The sequence below is a fragment of the Colletotrichum fioriniae genome (assembly GCF_027942845.1).
Source record: "Colletotrichum fioriniae strain IMI 355084 chromosome Unknown scaffold_11, whole genome shotgun sequence".
Classification (NCBI taxonomy): Eukaryota; Fungi; Ascomycota; class Sordariomycetes; order Glomerellales; family Glomerellaceae; genus Colletotrichum; species Colletotrichum fioriniae.
In genome coordinates this window covers 1913151-1937720 of record NW_027076847.1, presented here as the reverse complement: position 1 = coordinate 1937720, position 24570 = coordinate 1913151, and the positions used below count along the sequence as shown (strand labels likewise).

General features: G+C 53.1%; 7 protein-coding genes and 1 non-coding gene across 8 annotated transcripts; 3 read left to right on the top strand and 5 right to left on the bottom strand.

The window, feature by feature from the left end:
• Window positions 1–284: 284 nt before the first annotated feature.
• On the bottom strand, window positions 285–4869 carry ATG26 (Sterol 3-beta-glucosyltransferase; the record flags this gene model as incomplete). Its single annotated transcript, XM_053189102.2, has 4 exons — window positions 285–566; window positions 626–3811; window positions 3873–3970; window positions 4029–4869. 4 exons carry the CDS (start codon window positions 4867–4869, stop codon window positions 285–287), a joined length of 4407 nt encoding a protein of 1468 aa, XP_053053868.2.
• Window positions 4870–7847: 2978 nt separating this feature from the next.
• On the top strand, window positions 7848–8550 carry N0V96_009162 (uncharacterized protein; the record flags this gene model as incomplete). Its single annotated transcript, XM_065758560.1, has 2 exons — window positions 7848–7852; window positions 7998–8550. The coding sequence occupies 2 exons, from the start codon at window positions 7848–7850 to the stop codon at window positions 8548–8550; spliced, it is 558 nt and encodes a 185-aa protein (XP_065612953.1).
• Window positions 8551–9871: 1321 nt separating this feature from the next.
• Window positions 9872–11472, bottom strand: N0V96_009161 (uncharacterized protein; the record flags this gene model as incomplete). Its single annotated transcript, XM_053189100.1, has 2 exons — window positions 9872–10881; window positions 10941–11472. The coding sequence occupies 2 exons, from the start codon at window positions 11470–11472 to the stop codon at window positions 9872–9874; spliced, it is 1542 nt and encodes a 513-aa protein (XP_053053866.1).
• A 728-nt stretch (window positions 11473–12200) lies between these two features.
• N0V96_009160 (uncharacterized protein) lies at window positions 12201–13385 on the top strand (the record flags this gene model as incomplete). The annotated part of the gene is made up of 1 exon (XM_053189099.2): window positions 12201–13385. The coding sequence occupies one exon, from the start codon at window positions 12201–12203 to the stop codon at window positions 13383–13385; it is 1185 nt and encodes a 394-aa protein (XP_053053865.2).
• A 1744-nt stretch (window positions 13386–15129) lies between these two features.
• Window positions 15130–15235, bottom strand: N0V96_009159. The gene has a single exon. It is a non-coding gene; the product is annotated as a tRNA-Phe (tRNA).
• Window positions 15236–15750: 515 nt separating this feature from the next.
• SNZ1 (Pyridoxal 5'-phosphate synthase subunit snz1) lies at window positions 15751–16686 on the bottom strand (the record flags this gene model as incomplete). Its single annotated transcript, XM_053189098.1, has 1 exon — window positions 15751–16686. The coding sequence occupies one exon, from the start codon at window positions 16684–16686 to the stop codon at window positions 15751–15753; it is 936 nt and encodes a 311-aa protein (XP_053053864.1).
• A 2004-nt stretch (window positions 16687–18690) lies between these two features.
• SNO1 (Senecionine N-oxygenase) lies at window positions 18691–19679 on the top strand (the record flags this gene model as incomplete). Its single annotated transcript, XM_053189097.1, has 2 exons — window positions 18691–18953; window positions 19154–19679. The coding sequence occupies 2 exons, from the start codon at window positions 18691–18693 to the stop codon at window positions 19677–19679; spliced, it is 789 nt and encodes a 262-aa protein (XP_053053863.1).
• A 1660-nt stretch (window positions 19680–21339) lies between these two features.
• Window positions 21340–22086, bottom strand: N0V96_009156 (uncharacterized protein; the record flags this gene model as incomplete). Its single annotated transcript, XM_065758559.1, has 1 exon — window positions 21340–22086. One exon carries the CDS (start codon window positions 22084–22086, stop codon window positions 21340–21342), a length of 747 nt encoding a protein of 248 aa, XP_065612952.1.
• Between the last annotated feature and the right edge of the window lie 2484 nt (window positions 22087–24570).

Genomic DNA, 24570 nt, shown 5'->3' with positions numbered 1-24570 from the left:
CACGCCACAACCCCGTAAACCAGTCAGTCAGTCGTTCAGTTTCCCCCGTCTCCCACCCCAGACTCCGAATCAGGAAAATAGCAACTCTTCCCCAGAATCCTCTAGCAAAGTCCGTGAAACGCCGTGCCAGCCAATGTTCATTCATTTCAATCAGGTAACGTCCCAGAATCTCCGACGCATTCCCATTCCGATCCCATACCACCCACCTCATATATTGGCCTCGGAGTCGAGTCGCGAAGGATGCTGTCCCCTAGCGCCTCGTTGAGCAACTCCTGATTGACCCCCTAGGCCACTGGTTGCTGTGAGGGCGAGGGTGACACGCGCATCACTCTGTTTCCCAGAGGCTTGTCCCCAGGAAGCCCGGGCAGTGCTCCCATTTCAGAGAGCTTCTTGGTTGTCATATCCGGGTCGGGCTCGTCGTTCCCTATAAACGTCCAGCTCTCCTCGGCCTCTTCGTCTTCGTCTTCCTCAGCATGCGCATGCTTGCCTGCCTTTCTCTTGATCAAGCTCGTCGCGTACTCCATATCGCGGTACAGGCACTGAATCGCGTTTTCCACGCCGCGTTCCTGTTGTTATGTATTAGTTGACCACAAAGTTCCACAACAGAATCAGAGACGTGACTTACACTGCGAATCTGTTCTCCCAGCACGCGAGCCTTGACAATCATACGGTCGTTATGCGTAGCTTCCCAAAGCGCGCGAGCGAAAGAGACTGCACCCCATTTCTTCAGGCAGATACCGACGCCAATGTCTTCAACCCTGCCGCCAAAGAAAAATTGGTCACCAAAGAAGGGTCGGATAATGGTAGGAATACCAGCCCTCAAGCTGGCACCCGTCGTGCCGGATCCACCATGGTGAGCGGCCGCGTCAATCTGTGAAAACAGCCAGTCGTGGGGCGCACTCTTGATGACGAAAATCTCGGGCGGGATGATGGGCTCATCTTTTGCGCTCTCCGCCTCACCCTGCTTCGCCACACGATCCGACCAGCCCTTGGACAAGATGCAGCGCACATCGGCCTTTTGAACGGCGTCAATAACCTCTTGGGTCATCTTGGCCGTATCATTCACAATAATGGATCCGAAGCCAACGTACACGAGCTTCTTCTCGTCCGCTCTCGCCTTGGCGATGAAGTCGACAAGTTCTTGAGGCGGCTTGAAATCCGTACCCTCCTCCAAGAACCAGTAGCCGGTGACGCGAATCCAGTCCGAAAAGTCTAAAGGCGGTGCGACGACGTACTCGGAGAAGTTGTAGAGGAAAGGAACCTTGTTGGGCTGCATCTTCTCGAGGCTGGTGTTGGGCAGCTTCAGTGTGTTATTGCGCCAGCGGTTGACCTGATGAGCAGTCGCCTTCCAGAAAATGTTGTCAAACATGACGTACGTCATGTAGTTGTATGCACCACCCATCTTATATTCGGGCATAACGAATGCATGAGGATAGGCTCTGGTCCGGGTCCATGGCATGGTGAATGCTCTGAAATAGGGGATCGAGAGCTTCTCTGCAATGTGAATGCCTGCCATGGCACTTGGGCTCTCAATGAGGAGATCAGAGCCCTGGCAAGCCTCCCACGCCGAGACCAGCAGCTCATCCAGCCAACCGCGGAACATGGAGTTGGCCTCCCGCAGGAAAGCCCAAGTGAACGTACCGTTCTCGATGCAGAGTCTCATGAGCTCACCAGGATCACCGTCGACCTTGGCAAATTCGATACCGTGGCCCTCGATCCAGTCCTTGAACTCGGCGTGAGTAGCGATCCGAGGCTTATGGCCTTCTGCAATCAAGCCCTTGCACAGCGCAATGTACGGTTGAACGTCACCTCTGGAGCCGATCGTCAAGCAGGTGATCTTCATCGAGTGGGGAGGCTTGAAGTTGAGGAATGAGGCTTTGGGGTCGTCGAACAATATCGTCGGCGCATCGCTCACGCCTGAGCCTTCCTTTGGCAGGCGGAGTTCGTGGTCGTGGAATTCCTCGACTTGGCGGGCCTCCTTCAACGCGTCGCGCTCGGCCATGGCGTTCTCCTCTTCTTCCTTCTCGTCCAGGTCCAGGTCTCCCGACTCCTTGAGATAGCGTGTCGTCTCCAGGCTTTGCAATAGAGTAACGGCGCAGTCATCTCGGAGTTCGGCCTGACCAAACTCGAAAAAGACCTCCTCGTGGCCACGAATGACAACCACCAAGCCGGAGTAGCCGAACCGGAAACCCTTCTCCTTGTCCACATTCTCAATGTCCTTCAAAGGGAGAATGAGCTTGGTCCTCGTTCCAGGCAACAAGCTGCGGAAGCAGAAGGACTTGTCGCTGATGTAGATCTTGCCGTACAATGGCAAGACACGCAAGATATAGCCGAAGTAGGTCGCTTGAAGCTTCTCCGTCTCGGGCAGCGCGAAATGTGCGCGGAACCGATCCATGGAAGTCTGGATCTTGCCCTCTGCATCCTCGTATAGATCTTCATCGTCCGTCTTAATTTCGGGCGGAGCATCATAGTGCTTTCGGCCGCCTCGCCACATGCCAGACACCTTTTCGACGTAACCCATTGATTCCGTTGCCAGCATGGAGCCCAACTTACCACTAGTGCTATTGAGATACTGGGCAAAGGCGCCCACTCGCTGCAGGGGAAATGCGCCCATCTTGGTGATGCTCTGCAGTGTAGGGGTCACGGGAGGCTTGTCGCCATCATTGATGGAGCCTGTCGTTGCAGCATGTTGGCCACTGTATGCGGCCAATGCAGGAGGGCTCCTGTTGTCGCGGCGCTGATTCTTTTCGAGCTCGGTCCGTGAGGCAGACGCTGAGCGTCGCACCGTCGGGTTCTGGAAGACGTCGCTGCCGCGCAGGATTTGGCTTGCCGAGGGGTCCTCGTTTGATGATGCCACCATGCCAGAATAGCTCGGGTCTTCCATCGAAGACTGCACATATGAGTCAGTAGACCCTTGCTTGTGGGTTCCGTGACGAGAGTCGTCTAGACGGTTCCTGCTCATGGAGCGCCGATTGCCGCTGAAGCTGCGCCGGGGCGAGGAATCGCGAATGATGGTCGACAGGTCCAAACTACGGCGGCGGAACCCCCTAAAGGCATCGAAACTAGCTCGCGCAGCATCCATACTGGCACGTGGGCTGAGAGCCGAAGGACTGTGAGCAGACAGTGGCGACAGCGTCGCCTTGACAGCATCGGGCAGCTTGGTCGTCCTAAGCTTCGGCGGCGCGATGCGTCTACTTGCACTCATGGAGCTGCGGGCCGAAGCCGGCACCGGCTGCCTCTCTTGCCTCTCCTGCTCCTCTTGGGCTTGCGCTGCCTTGAGAAGGGCTGCATCCTTTGCGCTAGACGAGGCATCCTCAATGAGAATCTTGAGCACACTGATGGCGTCTTTGCCGAAGCTGAAAAAGGAGAAAAAGTATTCATCAATGGCGTAGGTCTCGTCATTGTCAATGACGCGAATCTTGCACGTATCGGCAAACTCGAGCATCTGAGTATCCTCAATATCGATGACATTCTCGATGGGCAGCGAGATTTTTACACTGTCACCCTCATTGTGAGAGCGGAAAATGACTCTCTGCAGACTCTTGACCCATTCCTTGGCACTGGGAGCGCTATCGGCGCGGAAGTGGTAGGTCCGGTGGTGAGTGACGACGGTGAAGGTGAGGCCATCCTTGTTGTTGTTCACGCTGGCTGAGATACCGTAACGGAGGTCGATCTGGCCGCTGGGGAAGTAGACGTTGGAGGGGTCCTTGTAGTATGCTAGAACATCGCCCTTGAGGCGGAACCAGTAGCGATTATACTTTGGATTGCGCTTGCCGCTCTTGGATAGATAGCCCGACTTGACGACCTCGTGCTGTAATTTCCTATTAGTATGTATTGCAGCAAGATGGGTTGTAGGTAAGGCGAATACGCACCGCCTTCTTGGGTAGGTAGGCATAAAAGCAGATATGCTTTGCCGTGATGTACATGTAGCCCTGGAGTAATACGCTCTGGAGCAACCAACAAGGGTATTCTACATGCGTGTTAGCTTATTGCAACCATTACCGGCGGGGCATTGTTCATGAACATACCCTCGATGACAGCTTCGGGATGGTCAAACTCAAAGATATCCTGCAGACGGCGCGCCAACGCAGTGGAGTTTGAATCGCCAGAGTCGCTATAATTCAGCTGGTCGCTAGACCGGCGGTCAACGTCGAAACTGGGTCTTGCGGACATTTCGGCCTTTGCCTCGAGCATCCTGCTCATAACGGGGGCCAGGCGGTGGCCGTCTTGGTCATCGTCTTCTCTTGTATCATCGGCGGGTTGGGACGGAGAGGGCTCGGAGGTGTCGCTAGCTTCCTCGGAGGTGGGCTCGAGCTTGGAGGGCTCCTTTTTGGACTTGTGCCGTGGTAGACGTGGGAGCGCCGGTAGCGATCGGAGGAGTTTGGAGCCGGAGATCTTGCGCCGGTGTTTCTCGGTCTTGGAAGAGGAATCCTTCTTGAGGATGGTCGTCTTTGACAAGTCGGAGTCGTTCTGGCGGCGCTGTTTGCGATGCAAGAGATGGCCGATGCCGCCGTGGACCTTGTCGTCGCCACCATCCAACTTATCGGCACCGTGGCGGCGAGTGGGTTCGTCCTCGTCGGCGCTCTCCTCGTCGCTGGATTCAAAGCGATCGTGGAAGTCAACCCGTGAGCCGGCGGCAGCAATGAGACCGAAGATGGACTGGTTCATGTTCATAAACATGGGCGGGCCCTGCTGCGGTACTAAGTCCTCCTCTCTACTATCGTCGCCCTCCTTTAACCTCTCTGGTAGTTCCATGGCCGGGGTATTTGATTCGTGCCGCTTCTTCTGTAACTTTTTGCCGACGCGCTTCTTTACATCGTCCTCGCCGAAGCTAACGCTCGCAGCGCCAGCTGGAGCGGGCGACGCCATCGCTATCGGGGTATTTGGTCGGTCGGTCGGTCGGTTGGAGGCAGTCGAGTGGTACCTTAGGTCGAGAGCTACCTTGGCGAGGTAGGACTGTTGACAACCTCTTTGTGCGGGCGGCACGGATGGTGGAGAGGCGGGGAAGGGCGAAAGCGAAGTAGACGATGCTGCGGCAGCGGAAGCGTCGCACTGCGGAGAGGAAGGCGGGAGGGTGGAGGAAGAGTCGTGTGGCTACAGCGGGTTCATTCGGGCGATGACGATAAGGTTTGAGGTTGCGGGAGGGTTACGGAATAGAGAACGAGGCAGAACGGGCCCAAAGTCTGAAGGCGATAAAGTACAGAGTTAATGGCCAGGTCAGGTAAGGTAAAGTAAGGTAAGCAAGGTAGCAAAGTAAGCAAGGTGAGGTAAGAAGGGTATCCGTGGGTTGGGCCGTTGGTTTGGGATGAAGACGGAAAGACAGCCAGAGACACGGCGGTAACCTTGAAGAACGGATTGTGTAAGAGAGAGACGACAGAAGTTGAGGAGGGTGGCACAAAGACAAGAGTCAAAAGGGTTAGGTAAGGCAAAGAAGGCAAGGTACTTTACCGCCTAGCTAAGGTAAGGTAGCAGGTCAGAGAGTAAGGTAGATAGCATAGTACAAAGCAAAAGAAATGAGGACTGCGGATTGTCTGAGTGGTTTAGGCACCTCGCTGATCAGATAGGAAACAGTTCAATGAAGGTTATTATTGCTGCGCCTGAACCCCGGAAAAGACGGGGACTGACTTGGGATACAATTGATGGATGGCTCAAATGGCAAGGGGAAAGGCGGCAATTCACAGCCATCTACCAAGTTCTAAGGTGTTTGTTTGTTAGGCAGTTCGGTTCCGTCGCATTCACCTCAGATATCCATAAGGTAAGTAGACAGTCGAGATAACCGGGAGCAGCCAGCCCAGGCCTCTTCAGGTAGAATGAGAGTGAGTGTCTTGGGAGAGTCAGAGACTCATTCTCTCACAGTCTCACTTGCTTCATTGTCTTCCAAATGTGCACTAGCAGCACCTTAGCAGCAGCTGGACTCCCCCAAGTTCTGTGCGCAGCTGCACGCGATGCTGCGCCAAAAGTACGCGCATTTCCTCCTCTCTATCCGCAATATGCCCGTACCTTGTGGACCTGGGATGCATGGGTGTCGTGGGTTGTTCTCTCAGGGGTCCAGTCATTCCTCTCACTTTCTCTCTATGTGCTTTTTTATTGGACCGGTGTCTTGAACAGAGTGGGTTCATCTTTGGTCGCTCCAATGTCTGATTGCATGAAGCTTGTGATGGCCCATGTGTGAGTGGTCCCCTGCCTGCTTCTGCCTCTGCTTACCCAGTTACCAGTGAGTGAATCAGTCTCTGACTGGCCATACTGAGATGCTGGGTCCTATCTCCTCTTCTCACTCCTCAGGTCTCTTTACGCAGAGGTGAGAATGAGATGAGAGATGAGAGGCAACAGATGAAATGAGAAGGAATGCCCGGGAAGGCGCTATGGGGACCCACAAGTACAAAGGTACAAGTGACTGCAAACAAGTCCCCTGTGGATCCCCGACATATCCCGCCCCTCCCATTGGCCTCTGCTTAAGCTTCCTTATCGATAAGCCACTCCCATGACGCCAAAGTGTCCCATCCGGGTCCCATCACAAGATCTTGACAAAAGACATGGATTGCCATGTGAGCCGACCACTCCGGCCCAGCGCCGCCAGCCTGACCTCGCTCGCTCCCGTCAGACCCGAGGCACACATTATTGTCTTCATCAGCAGATGCATATGGAGACCACTCATTATTCTCCTTCAAAACACGTTGATATTTAGTATTCAGTGGCCAAATACAGTCAGTCACTCACCTGAGCTCAGACTCACTCACAGACCCAAAATCGAGGTGAGAGTGAGGGGACCAAGCCTAAAATGACATCAGCCCAGAGTAACCGCAAACGACACTCTCTGGCATGAGCATCTGCCCGAGCACCAAGATTCGCATCGCGGGGCCATCCCAGATCTGCCCCATATCATGTCCCCTCTTTTGTTGAGAGCCGCCCAAGCTATGACTGAGGAAAATCAACAAGCGCATTCAACATCGTCAAATCTCATTGTTTATTATTGTCTGACAAGAGTTTTCGAGCCAGATGGGCCATACTGTGCTGGGTCTGTAGCCCTCACTCGCAGTATGCTCCAGCGACATGAATATCATACTGATGTCGGGTTTGAACGAGTGCAAAACAGAATACCGAAAATGTCCGTACCCATATGAACACTTTGAGATTTAATTGCACATCTATTGTAATGTAATGAATTAGATACGTCGTCTCTTGCTTTGCGTGATAGTTGTCTCTAAGCCTTACGCAGTGGGCTGAGGTCAACTGCCTTCCTCTTGCACAATACCAGACTGTGTCTCAATGTCTCAGTTCAAATCCGACCACTCAGAAATCACGAAATTCTTTTGCGAAAAGCTTCGCTAAGACTGATGATGCATTTCTTATCTTTTCCAATCTGTCAGCAACGGTTGTTCCAATTGAGTTGATGTAAGTAATGGATTGAAGGCGCACTCATGAATGGTGAGATATAATTTCTTACCACAGTGCCCTGGACTCGACAGCTTCCAACCTCCTCATGCAAGAACGACCCATGGAAATGACTAGCAGGAGTCCGGCTTGGACTGGCAACGACACCAAGGTGCGCGATCGCAGAGCTTGACTGAAGCCGAGATCCGGACCCGAAATGCCGGTCACCATCGCCGAATACTACTGCGGGGGCGGGGCATCAACACCCGCGCGAGAGGGGGAGACGGGAAGTGACGACGTTGCGCAGTATATAGAACTCAATCCGTTTCTTGACATCATCTCACATTTCCTCTGCTCACTGAGTGTCTATTCTCCGTCTCAGGCTTTCATTCATCGCTGCAAATTTGGGCTTGCCTTCAATTGAGGAAACCACGGACCACCACCAAGCGTATTCTTACTTCGAGATCTAGCCCAGCATGAGGTATCTCAGATCCCCTCACGCACTGCTCACCTTGCTCACCTTCTTAGCCTGTTTGGCGTAGGTGACTGCCTTTTTCTTTCAATCTATTGATGAAGAATCTCAAGGCTCGCATAAACATGAGCTTTCAAACACTAACTTCACCCAGTCCCTCGTCGCAACAAAATCCCCCCTTCAACGAGAGTAATCTCCCAGCAAACCGCACATCCGCCGCCTTTCCCCTCCCTGTCCCAACCCTCGACCTCGACTTCCGCATCGTCGTTGACCTCAACCCGCTCATCCCCGTCGGCGTCGGCCCGTTCGGCCAGCGGAACTGGATTTCCTTTTCCGGGGGCGCCTTCTCGGCCAAGTGGGGCACCGGCACCGTCGTTGCCGGCGGGCAGGATAGCCAGATTGTCGTCAACGAAACCCTCAGCACCGCCGTCGAGACGTCGTATCTGCTCAAGACGGATGATGAGACGCCAGCGTACATTACTGTGAAGACGACGGGCTGGCGGACTGGGCCGAGGGAGGTCATGGAGAGGTTATTTGATCCGGCTAGGGCGAATGATGTCAAGCCCTCCGAGTATAGCTTCCGGTTGAATGTCAAGATGGAGACGGGAGATGAGAGATACAAGGATATTGTTAACACTGCCATGTGGGTTGGTAGTGGTGCTCGGTTAGGAGCTACGGTCATCTATGATGCTTACCGGGTGGTTTAATCGCGCGACTGAGTCCTCAGCAGCATGGAGATAATCAACAATACAACCCTTCAATCAAGGAGAGCCGTTTTATGTGCCTTAATGAGTAGTTATATATAGACATTATCAAATATTTATACTTGTGCAAGATTTTGTGATGGTGCTTACCTACTTGACACTTTTCCCTCGACATATTCTCAGGATCAAAAATGACATGAATTACGTGGGAAAAATCAGTACAACACCAACCACCGCCTAAAACCTGTTCGACTAAGGAAGAATTTGTTGTAGTGCAATATTATTCAAAGAAATAATTATAAACTACATGAAAATGACGAAAGCCAGATACCAGCGATGGCCCATACTCCTGTTCACCACTGTAAGGCTTCATAAATAGCCACTTACGCAGTGGAAAGTCATAGGCTGGCCGGTTCACTCACTTCTTTAGCCTCAACCAGGCTCCGAGGTTCTTCTTCATTTCAATAAATCCAGTATCAAGACTTCCGAGCTTTGATAAGAGGATATAGGATGAAGACTGCGAATGGAAGAAGACCTCTGCCTACACGAGTGTTCACTTGTCATATTACGCGATGAATCTACATACTAGTGCCCATGGTAGAAGAATGACAGAGGCCAAGTCTCAAATCCTTTGGGCATGCTGTGGAACTCATGATACCTCTCTTCTTTGTATCTTAGTGGCCATCACCTTCCCTGGTAGGTAGTGACCAGGGACTCTGCTTGGAATAGTGGTCATCTTCCACTCAAGACAGCTTCTCCTACTCAGCAATTCACCTAGCTGATGGTTTACTTATTGTTTTACTCTTCCGCTGTTTGTTTCCTTGTGTCTCTAAAGGCAATTGAATACAGGTACCCTTGCTTTCACTCCTGGGTTAAAAGAAATTGGTGCGGGTATGCGCCTTCATGGCAGTATGTTCGACGGCAAACGGTCACGTATCAGTCAAAGCAATGTAATCAAAAGTTCTTTCCTCCAATTCTTTTCAAAAATGCTTCTTGTTGTCCAAGCAACGCCTGGCCGAGAGACTGTAGACAGTATCAAAGCCGCATAACAGCGTCCAAGACTATGATGACCACTGTAAACACACAGAGCTGGTGGCGTCTGCATACAGACTGGATTGTAAACAACCTCAAGTATCCTAGCTTCCAGAATCCTCCAGAACCATTTGATAAAGTTGACGGCCTGAAGCATCAGTCACCGCAGTAATGACCTCCTATCCACCAACGCCGCGCAAAATGACATGCCAATTCCTTCCCTCCTCCTATTGCCAGGAAGACAATCCAATATACACGAAAACTCAGTGGTATAGTACCTGTATTTCCAGGCTTACTGCCACAAGCACAGCTTTCCACTTGCTGTACCACCAGCCACCCAGTCCATCGTCGGATGGAAGTGAGCGACAGCTGGGACAGCCGAGATGCCGTCTCCGCCCAACTGCGCAAGTTGCTCGCCATTTGCGGCGTACACGTCGACGAAACGGTTCATATTACCGATGACGAACTTCTGAATGCCGTCCTTCGGGCGCTTTTGCCACTGGGGCTTGAGGATGGTCACCCATCGGCCAGTTTGATTGTTGTGCTTCACGATATGCTTGGGCTCCATCTCGGTGCTCTTGTCCCAGTCGGTACGGTCCGCCCAGTCATAGATCTTGATGGTATCATCGTAGGACGATGTGGCGATCTGCCCACCAGGGCTCCAGGACGCGTGAGAGACTGAAAGCCGAGAATTGTGCTCGTAGAGCATGGCAGGGTGTCGCATATCACCCTTGCCGGTGATCTTCCGCAAGTCCCAGATCTTGACCGTTCTGTCGAGAGATGCGGTAGTAAGAAGGTGCGGCTCGCGCGGGTTCAATGAGAAACCTCCAATCTTGTTGTCGGATAACTGCCACATCTCCGTAGACTTGGGGTCGCGGATATCGACCTTTCCAACGGCGCCATTGAGTGTAGAAAAGTAAATGATGTTCTTGTCTGTAAGGGGGATGTCGATGGCGGACAAGGGGATATCCTCATTCTTGTCCTCAGGCTCCCAGACGGGCAAACATACGTCTTTTTCCAGGTCAAGCACACGGACAGTAGAGTCGTATGAGGATGTGTAGACCTTTTGCTGCTCGAAGGGAGAAACGATAATGGTTGTGATTGTTCTGGTATGGATTTTGTAGGCGCCAATCTTAGGGTCAAACCAGGCGTCCTCGTCCTCGTCGTCGTTCTCGGGGGGGCCATCCTGAGAGGCGTCGAAAACACCTAGAGCGCCTTCCTTATCGCCGGCGAATACCAGGGGTTTGTCCTCGGTAGGGTGAAAGGTGGCCGCATATATGCGCAACGGACATATTTTGATATCTGGGAATAGGTTAGATGAGCAACTACAGCTAACGACGAACATAGGTTATTTGACGTACCCTGGGGACTCCACTTCTCGTACAGCTCGAGCTTGCCCATCTTCTTGCGCAACTCCTTCAGGTCCTTATCGGACGTGTTTTCCACGTCTTCGTCCGTGAAGGTCGGTACACCGGGCTGGGCACCTCGAGGGACCAGTGCACTTAGGCCGGTGATCCCGTTGTTGAACTTCTTGCCGTCGACGGCGATGTCTCCCAAACTAAGGTTGCCACCAATTCTCGTCTTCTTGGCTTTTTCCTGCGCGGCCTTTTCTTCAACCTCGACTTCGTACTTGCGCTTAAGGGTTTCGTTGTCGGCATCGAAGCCTGCAACACGAGCACTTCGACGGACCGGGCCAGTCGAGGCAACAGGCTCTTTCTTCACGGGGGTGGATCGGGACTTTGGTGCTGGTTTGGGCTTGGGGGGCATGATCTTATTCGAAGCCTTGGCCAAGTCATCCAGCATGGTCTTGTTCTTGGCAATATTTGCAAGGCGCATCTTCTCGAATGCACTCATCCCCTGCTCCTCCTCGGCCTTGACCTTTGTGCGAGCCATAATGCGGTTTGCCGGATGGGTATGAACAGGAAGAGGTAAATGTATGCAATCTGACGGTGGTCGACCCGGAGAATGAGTTGTGTATTCGGAAGTCTTGGAATAAAGTCAATTTGCAAATATGTATCAGGCTGTGCTTATGTTTGCGCTGGGCAGCGTTCGTACTCGTCGGTAGCGGGCTGTTCACGACAGAGTTGAGCAGGTTGAAGTGGTGATGAAGAGGGAGTTTGTGACTTACTGCGAGAATTGCAACCTCAGGAACGCAATTGAAATGCCAATCTTTGTTTTGATCTGTCGCAACAGTAGCCCAGACCCAGGAGTGGAATTTGTGAGGCCACAAGAGAAAGTTGGAAATATCCGCGGAAAAAAAAAAGAAAAAAAAAGAGGCAATTCAGAAGGAGTAAGATAAATCACGACAGAAGGAGCGCGGTGGAGGCGAACCTGCCTAACTGAAAGCGCGTCGCAACGCGTTGAGCTCCCCGGCGGTTACAGGGGGTTTAATGTCTATTACGTCAGCTAACAGCACAGCATCCCCCAGTGGTCCCTGCATGGCCCGAGCTTCCCCTGTTGGATTTTTGGACGGAAATTTTGTTGCATCTGCAGATTCGCAACTTTTTGATCATCGCAAAGTGAAGTGCACAGCTTGTGCTTCCAACCGTACAACACACACACACACAGACACACACACACACACACACACACACACACACACACACACACACACACAGACAATGGCTACAACATTGACGCCCTTCCTCTACCAAACGAGGACAATCCTCAGGGCATCAGTCTCTGTTCGATCCCTCTCGACAACCGCAGGCCGGCTCCACGCCCACCCCCGAAGCCGCGGCGAGCAGAGCATCCCCTTCGAATGGGACGGCCCTGCCCACGAGCGAACCGATACCCCCAGCGGCCCAGACGGCGAGAGAAAGTCCACTATTACCCCGACCGAGAGACAAGTTTTCCGTGCAATCTTTGACGATATTGCGAAGCGCGGCGGCCAGGTTCCGCCACACGCAGCTACCCCGGATGCTGCCTCCTCCTCGCAAGTCGAACCCGAACCCGAGTCCGGATCTCGCGATGCCATCCTGCGAAAATACCCCCCTGCTCTGCGCCGCGCGGCTGAGGTCGCGCTTGGAATGCGCCAGGTTCAAGGCGACCAGCTGACCTCGTCGCGCATCTCCTTCAAGCCGGAAGAGGAACTCGAATCAGACCTGGAGGAAGCCGCAAAGCTCGAAGCTGCGCGGAGGGACGCCCGCGCCCAAGAAGCTGTGCGCCTACAGGCCCTTCTGGACCACTGCAACACCGACGTTGAGGTCTGGAACGTTTTGGAACGCGACGTCTTCTCCATGGTCGCAAGGCTGGGTATCTCTGAAGACAAGCAGCGCCAGCCGGATCCGGAAAAGAAGGCCAAGCCCTCGTTGCACAAGAAGTCGTCCAAAAAGGCCCAGCCAGACGCCCTCAGCATGGACTCGCATGGTCCGCTGTACTCGATGCACCTCCTGCAGGGCCTCAAGACCCTTGACCAGTCATTTGCGCACTCCTCCCCACTGGCGTTGAACGTCCTCCCTCGTGTTAAGGAGCTCGGCCTAGCCTCGTATGTCCTCGGCGTCTCTACGCCATTCTACAACGAGCTGGCCTCTATACTCTGGTACCGCCACGGTGATACCCAGGCTGTGCTCGCCGTGTTGGACGAGATGCAGTTCGCGGGTCTCTTCTACGACATGCAGACGCTGCGCCTCATCGATACCATTGAGCTGGCCCTAGACTCTTTCCGTGGCGGCAAGCTGGGGGTGTTCTCCCAGGCTGTTGGCACCATGCCGGGCTACAATCTCGATGTCAAATCAAGAGTGGCGCGTTACGCGCGAAGGGTCCGCCATAGTCTCAGAGAGCACAGGGGTAGTGCACGATACTAGGACTCCCGGTGTATAGTCAGCTGATGATGGATGATTGCCGCCAAGGCCTGAGAGAGAGGCGAGGCTGCTTGTACAAGACACTGTAGCATATCTGTAAACATAACACTACGTATAGCGAAATCCTCATCAGGATTGGAATCATGGAAAAGGCGCACGGCGCTCCTGATTCACAAATGTAATCAAGATTTCAAAAGCACCAAAAGCTCCAACATTTCCAAACCAATAGACGTGCTATTCTGAGCATCTCGATGTTGGCTGAGACATTATAAGCAGACAATACGCACCTTGCGATTTTCTCTCTAGGAGAGCAAGAGGATGGGAAGGCTTTACAGGACAGGACAGAACAGAACAGAAACTTACTATTCCACTTGTTTACCAAGCGTGGTAGCCGGACTTCAGACCGGACTTGATGGTCTTCAAAGAAGACCGGTGATCCCGAGGAATTAATAAGCCTTTTGAGCCTTTTTAAGCCTTCGGGAACTAAATAAGTGTGCTCACTCCACGCCATCAACCCATTCCTGGCCATTCCTGAGCACTTTTTTCTTCTCTCAATGTCTTTGTTCTCAGCCCCAGATGAGCAGACTCCACCCCCTCCCAAGATTCCAAATGGATTTGAGGAGGGCTTGGGCTTGGTCGACAGTTGTTAGTTATTAGCCAGGGCGTCCCACAGCCATGTTGACGGGAAAGGCGTTATCTCGTCTTTTCTCGCGCCATGTACTTGTTAGAGACGGTGCAACGCCGCTATGGGAGAGGGCTTGGCCTATTCGCTGCAGCTTCTTCGATCTGTGATGTGTGCTGGAATCGTCCGATGGAGAGGCCTCGTCTGAGGACACACCTCTGTATGAAAAGCTGAGGCTTGTGGTTCCTAAATGGAATCTCGTGAGCTGGTTTTTATTACCCCTCGTTGCGGTCAAAGACTACACGTGCTCCCTTTCGCAACTTCACTGCGTGGGAAAAAAGCTCCAGGCCACGTTCAACTCGTGTGGTTTAGTCAACGAGTCCAATTCAATATCAACCGTACAGAATCGCCGTGCCAAGATGCTGGGCGCTATTTGGCTTGCTTCATCTTCGTGACGGTCCAATTCGAAAGCCTGAGAAACGTCACCGGGCGACACTGTATGAGAGACTTAACGTCGGTGGATGTCTTCTAGATGGCCTCTACGACAAAACAGCAGGCTAACATCGCCGATCTGTGGTCAAGATGGACAAGCTTAAGGTATTTTGGTCAACATGACTTCAACTCAAGAGCCAAATTAACAGACTTTTGAGGAATCTGGTTGGCGTGGCGAGGAATTAGCGCAAATGACAGCTGAAGAATCTACTGAGTGCATAGGCAGATGAATGAGTGATCCATAAGGTAAGTGTAAACATGAAGGTGAAGCAGTACTCATACATCATCTATCCACTGCAAGTAGTATACTTGTCTCAAGAACTGTGCATTTTTCAGACTAGTTCTCATCACGAGTGTGATCAATGCCTCATTCATTATGAGTGTGATAGAGAGAGAGAGCCTTGATGAACAAGATTCGTGCCGAGTGCCTGCTGTTCACTAATAAGCAAGAAACACAACCTACGTACGTCGTGTTCTTATGAGCCGACAACAACAAATGACTAAAATAAAGGCTCTATGTCCAATTTTCAATGATACATCACGTGAAAAAGACTTTGATCGCAGTAGACCTCTTGCAACAAAAGATAACCACAAAATGAGGTGAGTACATACACCTCGGCCAAAAGGTGAAGTTGCGGCCAGTGTGGATTGAACACACGACCTTCAGATTGATTGAATGAAGTTTCTAGGGTTCAGAACCCACTTCAGTCTGACGCTCTCCCAACTGAGCTATGTCCGCCGCCATCTTCGAGGTCCGCCTTGAAGTGGTGCTACTATGAATGCCAAGCCCTTTGTCGCGAAGAGTTGGTAGAGGTTGTGCGATCTTTCACGATTGAAAAGTTCTAGAATAATTCCTTGTCTGCATAGAATGTGTCAGGAAAGTTTAAACCAGAGTCATGAGGGTGGTGTGCTACAAACCCGGGATGGGTGCGTGCTTGTTGCTCAAGGAATTACAGCGAGTCACTCTGAGACATCACCAAGAAGAGAATGAATGAATGAATGAATGAATGACCAAAGCTTCAGCCTCAAATGAGGTAGACTTTATTATGCCCAATTTTTTCCATATGCTCCGTAGAAGAAGGACTCCCTCGGCTTCGCTAGCTGATGCGGCCACAATGCCTCCATATCTTGGTTGACAAAAAAATAAACTGCTTTTCATATCGCAGAGTCATGAACCCATATGAACATCCCAGATCTCACACACACGCTGCCTCCCTGTAGTCTAAAGCTCTTAACATCCCCCAAAACCTTTGCTTACCATCCGCGCGTGGCCAGCTTCTCCTCAGTCTTCAAGCTGTCGCAGTTGATGCCGACCATGGCCTCACCAAGTCCCTCACTGCACTCGGCGAGGACCTTGGCGTCCTTGTAGTGCGTCGTCGCTCTCACGATGGCCTTGGCGCGTTTGGCCGGGTCGCCCGACTTGAAGATGCCGCTGCCGACAAAGACACCGTCGCAGCCGAGCTGCATCATCAGCGCCGCGTCTGCGGGTGTGGCGACACCGCCGGCGGCAAAGTTGACGACGGGGAGACGGCCGAGCTCGGCCGTCTGCTGGAGGAGCGTAGGGTCCACCTCTAGCTCTCTCGCCAGGGCGCGGATGCCCAGGATGCCCTCGGTCGCGAGAACGCCCTTGGCGCGCGCAATGTCTCTGGTGACCTGCTTGACGTGGGTGACGGCCTCGACGACGTCGCCGGTGCCGGCCTCGCCCTTTGTGCGGATCATGGCGGCGCCCTCTGCAATTCTGCGCAGGGCCTCGCCCAGGTTGCGGCAGCCGCAGACGAAGGGGGCCTTGAAGTCGGCCTTCTCGACGTGGTAGACCTTGTCGGCCGGGGTGAGGACCTCGCTCTCATCAATGTAGTCGACGCCGAGGGCCTCGAGGATCTGGCACTCGACAAAGTGACCGATGCGGGCCTTGGCCATGACGGGGATGGTGACGGCGTTCTGGATCTCCCTGATGACGGCAGGGTCGGACATGCGGGCGACGCCGCCGTCCTTGCGGATGTCTGCCGGGACGCGCTCCAGGGCCATAACGGCGCAGGCGCCGGCCTCCTCGGCGATGCGGGCCTGGGCGGCGTCGGTCACATCCATGATGACACCTCCCTTGAGCATCTGGGCGAGTCCGGCCTTGACGGCGAACGTGTTCTTGGCATCGCCGTTGGTGCCGTTAGGCTTGGTTGCGTCGCTGTTGGTCATTGTGATATGAGTTGAATAGAGACTTTTCGGGGGTATCTTTGAGAAGGCTGAATCGCTATGAGATGAGCGATAATAGTGAGTCGAAGAGGTTGTGAGGTGGGATGGTACAGAAGGTCTGAGTGAAAGAGACGGGAATAGAACGGCTCTGGGAGTGAGGGGTATCTTTTTTCAATCAATCAGAGAGAAAGGAGGGCCTCAAAATGGTTAACGAAGATTCAAGATGCTCCGCTTCACGATGGGTCTGGTTGTATGTCATGAAATCCGGGGAAAAGGGGTCTCAAGTGTGAGATGTGAATGGGAGGGGGGGGCAAATATGTATATGGCGGCAGACAACAACTTCGATGATGACACGGCATGTCCAGCGAGGGATCCAAGATTGGACGAAGAGAGAGAGAGAGAGAGAAAATTTTTACACTTCTGCTGTACCGAGTCATCCCGTCTTTCCCGCGGATCGCTTCCATCTGCTTGGAGAACAAGACTGAACGGTGGTGGTACACAAAACCCCTCCGCCTAGGTGAGCCGAGCAAAGCAGCGCGTGGTCCGCGACTGAGTCGGCGGCGACACTTGGCCGTAGGGTACCCCTAGGGCCGAGCCTACCACCCAGCAAGTCTGCAGATAGTCATGAATACGGTGAACCTACTGCGTAGACTGCGACTCTGTTAGATGGATGGGTTGCGGGCACCAGCAGCGAGCATGGAGGGGTTACGACGGGCCAGGGCCCGATCTCGGAAAGGCAAGATACGGTTACTCCGGGACCCGGTACATGGCCAACCTTAATGGAATGGCAGTGTCATCGAAGTATCCCCCCGCGCAAAGTCGTAGACCGTGGCGGGTGCGGAGAGCGGCCCAGTCCCACGCACCGGTGTTTGAACGGGTGGCGGGATACAGCTCTACGTAGATGTCTGGACTCTTGACACGCTTCCCTTGCACTTGGTATTGCCCGAAAAGGAGAAAGATGAGGGTTTCGTGCTGTGGGACGTGTTCGTGTTGTGGAAGGATCGTGGCCCGACATATTCTCTTGATCATGGGTCACTCTGACAATGCGCGCATATAGTGTATGTAATCGTAATACCAATGTGCATCTCACCCTGGTAGCTCGCAACCCGGCTGAGCCAAATGCTTCCTCCACAATTGGTGACAAGTTTCTACCGACCTTACACATGCTCCGAACTGCGGCGAGAGTTACCAAAGACTGAAGGGCGGGCGGAGAGCAGAGCGGTTGTCATCGGATGTAGATCCGAGCGATGCCCCTCGGCCCCCCTTCCAACACACCCGCCCTGCCGCTCCCTTCGAGTCTGTTCCGCGCGGGACAACACCCAGATCGCCCCATCTTGTTCCGCCCGAGCTGCAGAGTCAAGCTGGAACAAGCTCCGTATGCATGGAATCTTCTCTCGCCGCCGCCGCTGCAGTCCCATCATCCGTGCCTCCATCTGACGGACGCCTTTCCCTGTCCCGTTGCTCCGCCCGTCATTGACATCAACTACGAAGTAGTATAACACCATTTGCATGGATCTCGCGTCTTGACATCGAACAGTCCCGCGCCCTTTACGCCCTTTGCGCCCAAAGCAGACGGGACATTCCTGGTCTACAACCTGTGGACTACCTACAGCGGAGCGAGTCGGCGGCGAACTACTGCTAAGCCCACCGTTACATGGGCTGCCAGCCAACCTCACTGACTAAACCGCCGATTACTGCAGTACGGGCGACATAAAGTACCTTACTTTAGCTAGCAAGGGTCTTCAACGAAGCTGTTATCGCCAAGGCCGACGAAGCAACCCCCAAATCCCCGTTCTCCTAATTATCTTGCGCGCATAGCCTACGATCTTTTGCTGCTCTTCGCCGGTCCGGGGCGTGGTGTCCGACTTCATTCGTTCAGAGTCTGTGTAAATGACTCAAACACAACTTTCGGAATCCTTTGCGACTCTATTACTACCCATCATCCTCAGGAACCCTGCTGAACGCCACCAGCCTCAGAGCGTTGAACTTTACAACACACTTTTCAAAATGTCTCCTCTCACGATTGGCGTTCTGGCTCTTCAAGGCGGCTTTCATGAGCATGTCCAGCTCGTACGGAAGGCCGCCGTCTACCTCGCTACGGCCGAGTCTTCGGTGCCAAGCCCGAGACCCGAAATCATTGCTATCGAGGTCCGCACCGAGGCAGAGCTCCGGAGCTGCGATGCTCTCATCATTCCAGGCGGAGAAAGCACAACCATCTCTTTTATCGCGGCGCAGTCCGGGTTGATGGAACCGCTCAAGGAATTCGTCAAGTAAGCCACCTCACTCAACTCTCACCCGCGAAAAAAGATCCGAGTTTGCTTTCATGATGTCATGTGCGAAATTGAGAGAATTCCACACCATCCTCTGTGGTTTTCACTCGTTTTCTCATCTCACTCACTTTGCGCGAATACTTTAGAGGTTTGGAGAGTTTCGCGGTGAGACAACATCTAATTCTTATTCTCATCTTTAGAGTCGACCGTAAGCCAGTCTGGGGAACCTGCGCCGGCGCCATCCTCCTCGCTGATGAGGCAAATGCCACCAAGAAGGGCGGCCAAGAGCTCATCGGCGGTCTGGGCGTCCGCGTCCACCGCAACCACTTTGGTCGACAAATCGAGAGTTTCGTCGCGGACCTAGACCTGCCCTTCCTGACGCAGGGCGACGGCCACACGAAAACGGCGTCGTCCCCTTACCCTGGCGTCTTCATCCGCGCCCCAATTGTTGAGGAGATCCTCTCCACCGAGGCGGCAGGCGAGAAGAGCGACAAGCCAGCCTCCTCGGCTGTCGAGGTCCTTGCCGTTCTTCCGGGGCGAAAGACCAAGGCCGCTGAGGGCGTCAGCCAGAGCACGGCGGACGACTCTGTCGGCGACATTGTTGCTGTGAGGCAGCGGAACATATTTGCCACGAGTTTCCACCCTGAGCTCACCGACGATGTCCGCATTCACGTTTGGTGGTTGGAGCAGGTGATGAAGGCTGCGGCACCGACATCATCCGCATGACTGGGGCCTCGACGGAGGGGTTTTTCACGAATGGAGCAAAAGTGATGTCACGGCGCACATTCGAAAATGAGGAAAAATGAGAAAAGATTTACACGAAGCCATTGACGAGAGGTGTCCGAGTTACCGAGGGCGTATCGTCTCTGCGTCGACGTTGAGGGGTGGCATACACCATCTATGCCACAATTCTGCCACCACTGGGGGGCGACAGTTTCAAGTCACATCACATCACATCTCGCATCCCACCCGGTTGGCTACAAGCAGACAGAGGGAGAGAGAGAAGCCAACTTGCATCACGCACAGACGCAACGGGAGGAGATTTGCAGATCTTAGTGCTGGTCAGCCTGGTAGCAACGGGTGGGCAGAGAGTTTGCGTAGCGCTGCCTTTGTCGTTGGAATGAGGAGAAATGGGCTAGTGACATCCGTGGCTTGCGCGGAATTTGGACCTCCCGCCAATCCAGACACATCATCAGATCATACGCGAGCCGAGGGTTCGCCCGTGAGTACGGGCCGGTAAACAAAATTAAAACTGTGAGATAATAGCCTACTTGGCTATGGTCGGGGTCCCGCGGGAGAAGGAGGAGACGGCCCCGCAAGAGAGGGTCAAGTAAAGATAGAATTTAGAATAGACCAGACGGAATCGCATATGATCAGCAGTCCTAGTTCCAGCCGCCGCGACATCCAGTCAGCAGGGTCCAAGAGGGCTTTAAAAGTTCAACGAATGCAGACATTTCCAAGAACTCCAGATTGTTCAGCTGTGCAGATCCAGAGCCGAAGATGAGGTCAAACCTCACTCTTGGATTCAGATGTGCCCATGTCCATGATCTCGGGATGGTTCCTGGGGGGGTGGTCAAGGGGGGTCACAGGGGTTTGTCGTCACATCGAGACCCGATGGACAGGGCCGTGATGGAATGATCGCCCAGAAAATGACATGCAGACGAGACCCAACGACGCATATTTCTTTTGACAATAAGAAACATGGCTAGGGGACGCAGATCACTCTTATTTTTTCCAAAAAGAGGAACAACACTTCCAGACGAGGCACTGGACATTCGAGCCCTGGAATTTGCGTGTAACCTCAAAATGTGACTAATATCAGGGGGGACCCTCATGGTCTGATTGCTACCCGCACTCTAATATTGCGGGATCTAGCACCTTTCAAAAAGCGGTCTTTTCGTAAGTCGGATGTAGAATGGTGATAGTTACACAGCATCATTAGTGGCATTGGCACAATGATTCATCTTCGACTACGGCAAAGTAGTGAAGGAAAACGAAGAATGCGCGGAATATTCGTGATGAACATGTGTAGCAAGTGATTTTTTAATCGAGCTGGATTTGGAAAAATGAGTTCTCAGACTTTGTTGATTAAGGTATGTGGATATCTATCTACTAGATGCAACAAATATTGAAGATCCTCTGATGGATAGAGAAGTAATATGATGAAGTATATACTGGACTGAAGTAAGATTATACAAGGAAATGAAAGTAAAAGCCCTCAAAGGCTCGTATTGAAAACAAGTGGTATCAAGTATTGTCCTTAGAAGTAATAGAAGCAACATGAAGCAATCCGCAGGCTAAGAGTTCATGAGTCTTAATGGCCATCAACATCATCCACAATCTGTGGCCCAAACACACATAGTTCCCGCTCGCTCCACCCGCTCGCTCATGAAGACATGATCATCAAAAGAACAAATGCGCTGACGCAAAGAACAAGAGACTTGTCTGAAGAGACGACGTGTCCGGCACCGCTGTTGAAGTTGCCAGGACGGAAGGATGGATCAGCATCGGCAGTGACGGTTGCAGTTGACTTGTCGGTTACGGTGACTGAGACCGACACTGTGGCTGTTTGTGTAACCGGCTCGGCGAAGAGGCCCCCATCGAAAGTAGAGACACGTCCTGGGACATTGGTGATTTGCGCCAAGCAAGGCTCGCTCGCGCAGGTCTGGACGATGGTGCGCGTCGTGGTCAAGCCAGCCTCGGTGACGGTCTCGAGGAAGGTTGAAGTGACGACGGCATCAGTCGCCTGAGGAACAGTGAGGATGGCACTGAAGGGTGTTGGGCAGTCGGTGCAGGTGGCTTGGGTTGTAGTGAAGCCCGGAGGAAGGACACTGCCTGATGGCTGGCATCCTGTGATGCCGGTGCAGGTCTGGGTGATGGTGTAAGTCTCTGGCCTCAGACCCTGGGAGCACTCTGGGCAGAAGGTAGGGTAGACTGTTGTGTAGACTGCGGTGAAGGGATCGTTGTTGGTCCCTGTAGGTGCAAGTTGTTGAGGGAGGATATAGATCGAGATTGGCTCAACCCTTGTAACGGTGAGGGCATCTAACGTTGTGGTGGAGGAGCAATCTTCTTGTCTGCGGTAGACCCTTGCGCCAGCCGCAACGGCAGCGAATGCAAAGATGAGTTGCAACATTTCTGTAAGAGGCGTAAGAGGCGAGATGTGAGCTGATATGAGCTGATGTTGGATGGTTCAAGGTTGTCGCGGTTGAATTCAGGGTCCAAGAGTAGCAAGAATCCCGGGCTGAAGAAGGAATGCGGACAAAGTCTATATCAGGACATCTTGATCTGAAGATGGACCGACATCGTATGCCTCCCGTACCTCCTTCACCCCCGGCCGCCAAGCCGTTTGTCGACATCTAACATCCATCTCCGGAACGTCATGTCCAACAGGGCGTCAACTCTCTTGTTCCTCCAACCCTCTTGGGGACTGGAAAGACGCCTTCCCGAGGGCCTCTCGAGAGTGTCACGGCCGGAACAGACGCAACTCTCACAAAGCCCTCATCGAGCTGCAAAGGAACAGTATGAGGGGGTTTGCTCGAGAGAGCAGCTGAATGCGAACTTGCCAAGGTCTTTGTGACTGCGATCGTGATGCCTTCTGCCCAGAGAATCCAATACCTGGCCTCGCCCAGCGCCACTGTTCCGGGTGCGGTCGTGTGTGAGGGTATCTGTAGTCTTCAGACTGCTTGTCTTGTTCGGGAAGACAGGTTGGGATAGCTTCAACTGTCACGGGCCGTCCTGGTCAAGGGCGAGTAGTAACCGGATCCGAACAAGAAGCAGAGATCGGAAATAAGAAAACTGTCAAAGCTCCGTGGGAACGGTGAGATTGAGTTCAAGGGTCTAGGCTCTTTGTAGGGTGTGTGTCTTGGAACTAGACGGGATGACGGCTGACCAACCGCGACGGCTCCCCCGGGGGAAAACCGCGCCAACTGTTGCGTAGATCTCTCGCATTCCCTTCCCGTCTTTAGTTGCGGTCTAACTCTGCTAGTGTGCTATTTGACAACAACTCCTCACTCCTCTCACAGACCGACCGACAGAGTAGACTGATGCACACACCCCCTCGGGATGAGGACCTCCGACTCACCGTCCACCTCTTCTCAATTCGTTTCCGGGCTGTGGCGGTGATATTCCCAAAGAGGCACCACAGCAGGTTGAAAGAGGCGGCCGAAGGAGAGTGCCCGCCACAACAAGTAGGTAGTCCACAGCCAGCAACGGTTCGGCTACATTGAACGCCTCCTACTGGGGAGTTGGGGAAGCTTGGACGGATTTGGTCAAGATGGACCTCAGCTCTCTCGAACCGTCTCGCACCTTATTGCGTCTGACTGACCTCCCGCGCACACACACACAAACACACACAGATACGACACACATAGCTATGACCCACCGGCAACGCTTTCGTACGGAGGCTGCAAGTCATCCTAGACCTGGGCGGCAGCTAGCGGAGAGAGCTTCTGCTAGGCATCTAATAAGTAAGGTTGGTAGGGAGGGAAAAAGCTACTAAGAGCGGGAGCAAATCTCTCCCTCTTTCGGAGGACCCGCGAAGAATAGGGCCAGGCGGATGTTGTCATCTCAACCGTCGTCGTTCTTGCGGGCGCGGAATCTGAGATGACGGGAGTCTAATGCTAGTCAAATCACCTTAGCTATGTGTTTTCTTGCCTTGCCTGCATACCGAGGCTCCTGTGGCTCTCAACCACATCACCCACCACCACTGACGCTACCGACGGACGGACGAACAAACAATGTGATTGTCTACAATGGGCCACTCTGAGAATTCCGAGCATTACCTAGTAATCACAGCAGTCCTGCTGTCTACCTACGCCGAGCGCGGAAAATCCGCCGTGAGCTCCCGAAGCGGCTCTAGTTCCCTCTCGGTTGACGGTCTTGTCTTAGATCTCCAAAAACGCCAGACCCCATTCTCACCAATCGCTTCTGAACAGCATCACATCTTTGGCCGGAACGAGCAGAACTCGGCCAGATTCAGTCACAGAGTAGGTAACCATGAAGTCAGGCGAGGCATCAATCCTCCTGTTTTCGAATGAGATGGCTCTGGCCTCTCATGCCTCTGCCGTATCCTCGACGAGAGGCACTCGGCCCGGTAGCAGGTTCGCCACGGTTTGCTCGCCATCTCTCTCCCTCTCTTTCGCCTCTTCTCTCCATCTCTCTCTCCTATTTGCCTCTCTTCGCTTCCGATATCTACCCTTTTTACATCTCGTCATTACTTGGACGTTGCAATCGAGTCCGAGGTAGAGTATCCATCATCCTCATCACACAGAGACATTGTGAGCCAGCTTGGCATGCGCCTTGGGCTGAAGACAGATCCCGCCATCGTCCGCATAGGATACGACATTCCACACACCTCTGGCCCATTCTCATGGTCAGGAACGCACCAGTCTCACGGCAACAAGCTACAGCAGAACCTCTCCATTAAAACAATCGAGCCATCTTCGTTGACCGTCGTACAAGTAACACATCTAGTATTTGTTTCACGGCGTCCACACACTTTGGCCTCGAACGCTTCTCTTGTTTGCCTTTTCCCTCTTTTTCCTCTTCCCGTTGAAACAGCGGCGCCTCCCGTCTTATTCGAGAGATGCCACTGCATGGTCAATAGTCGACCAGATAT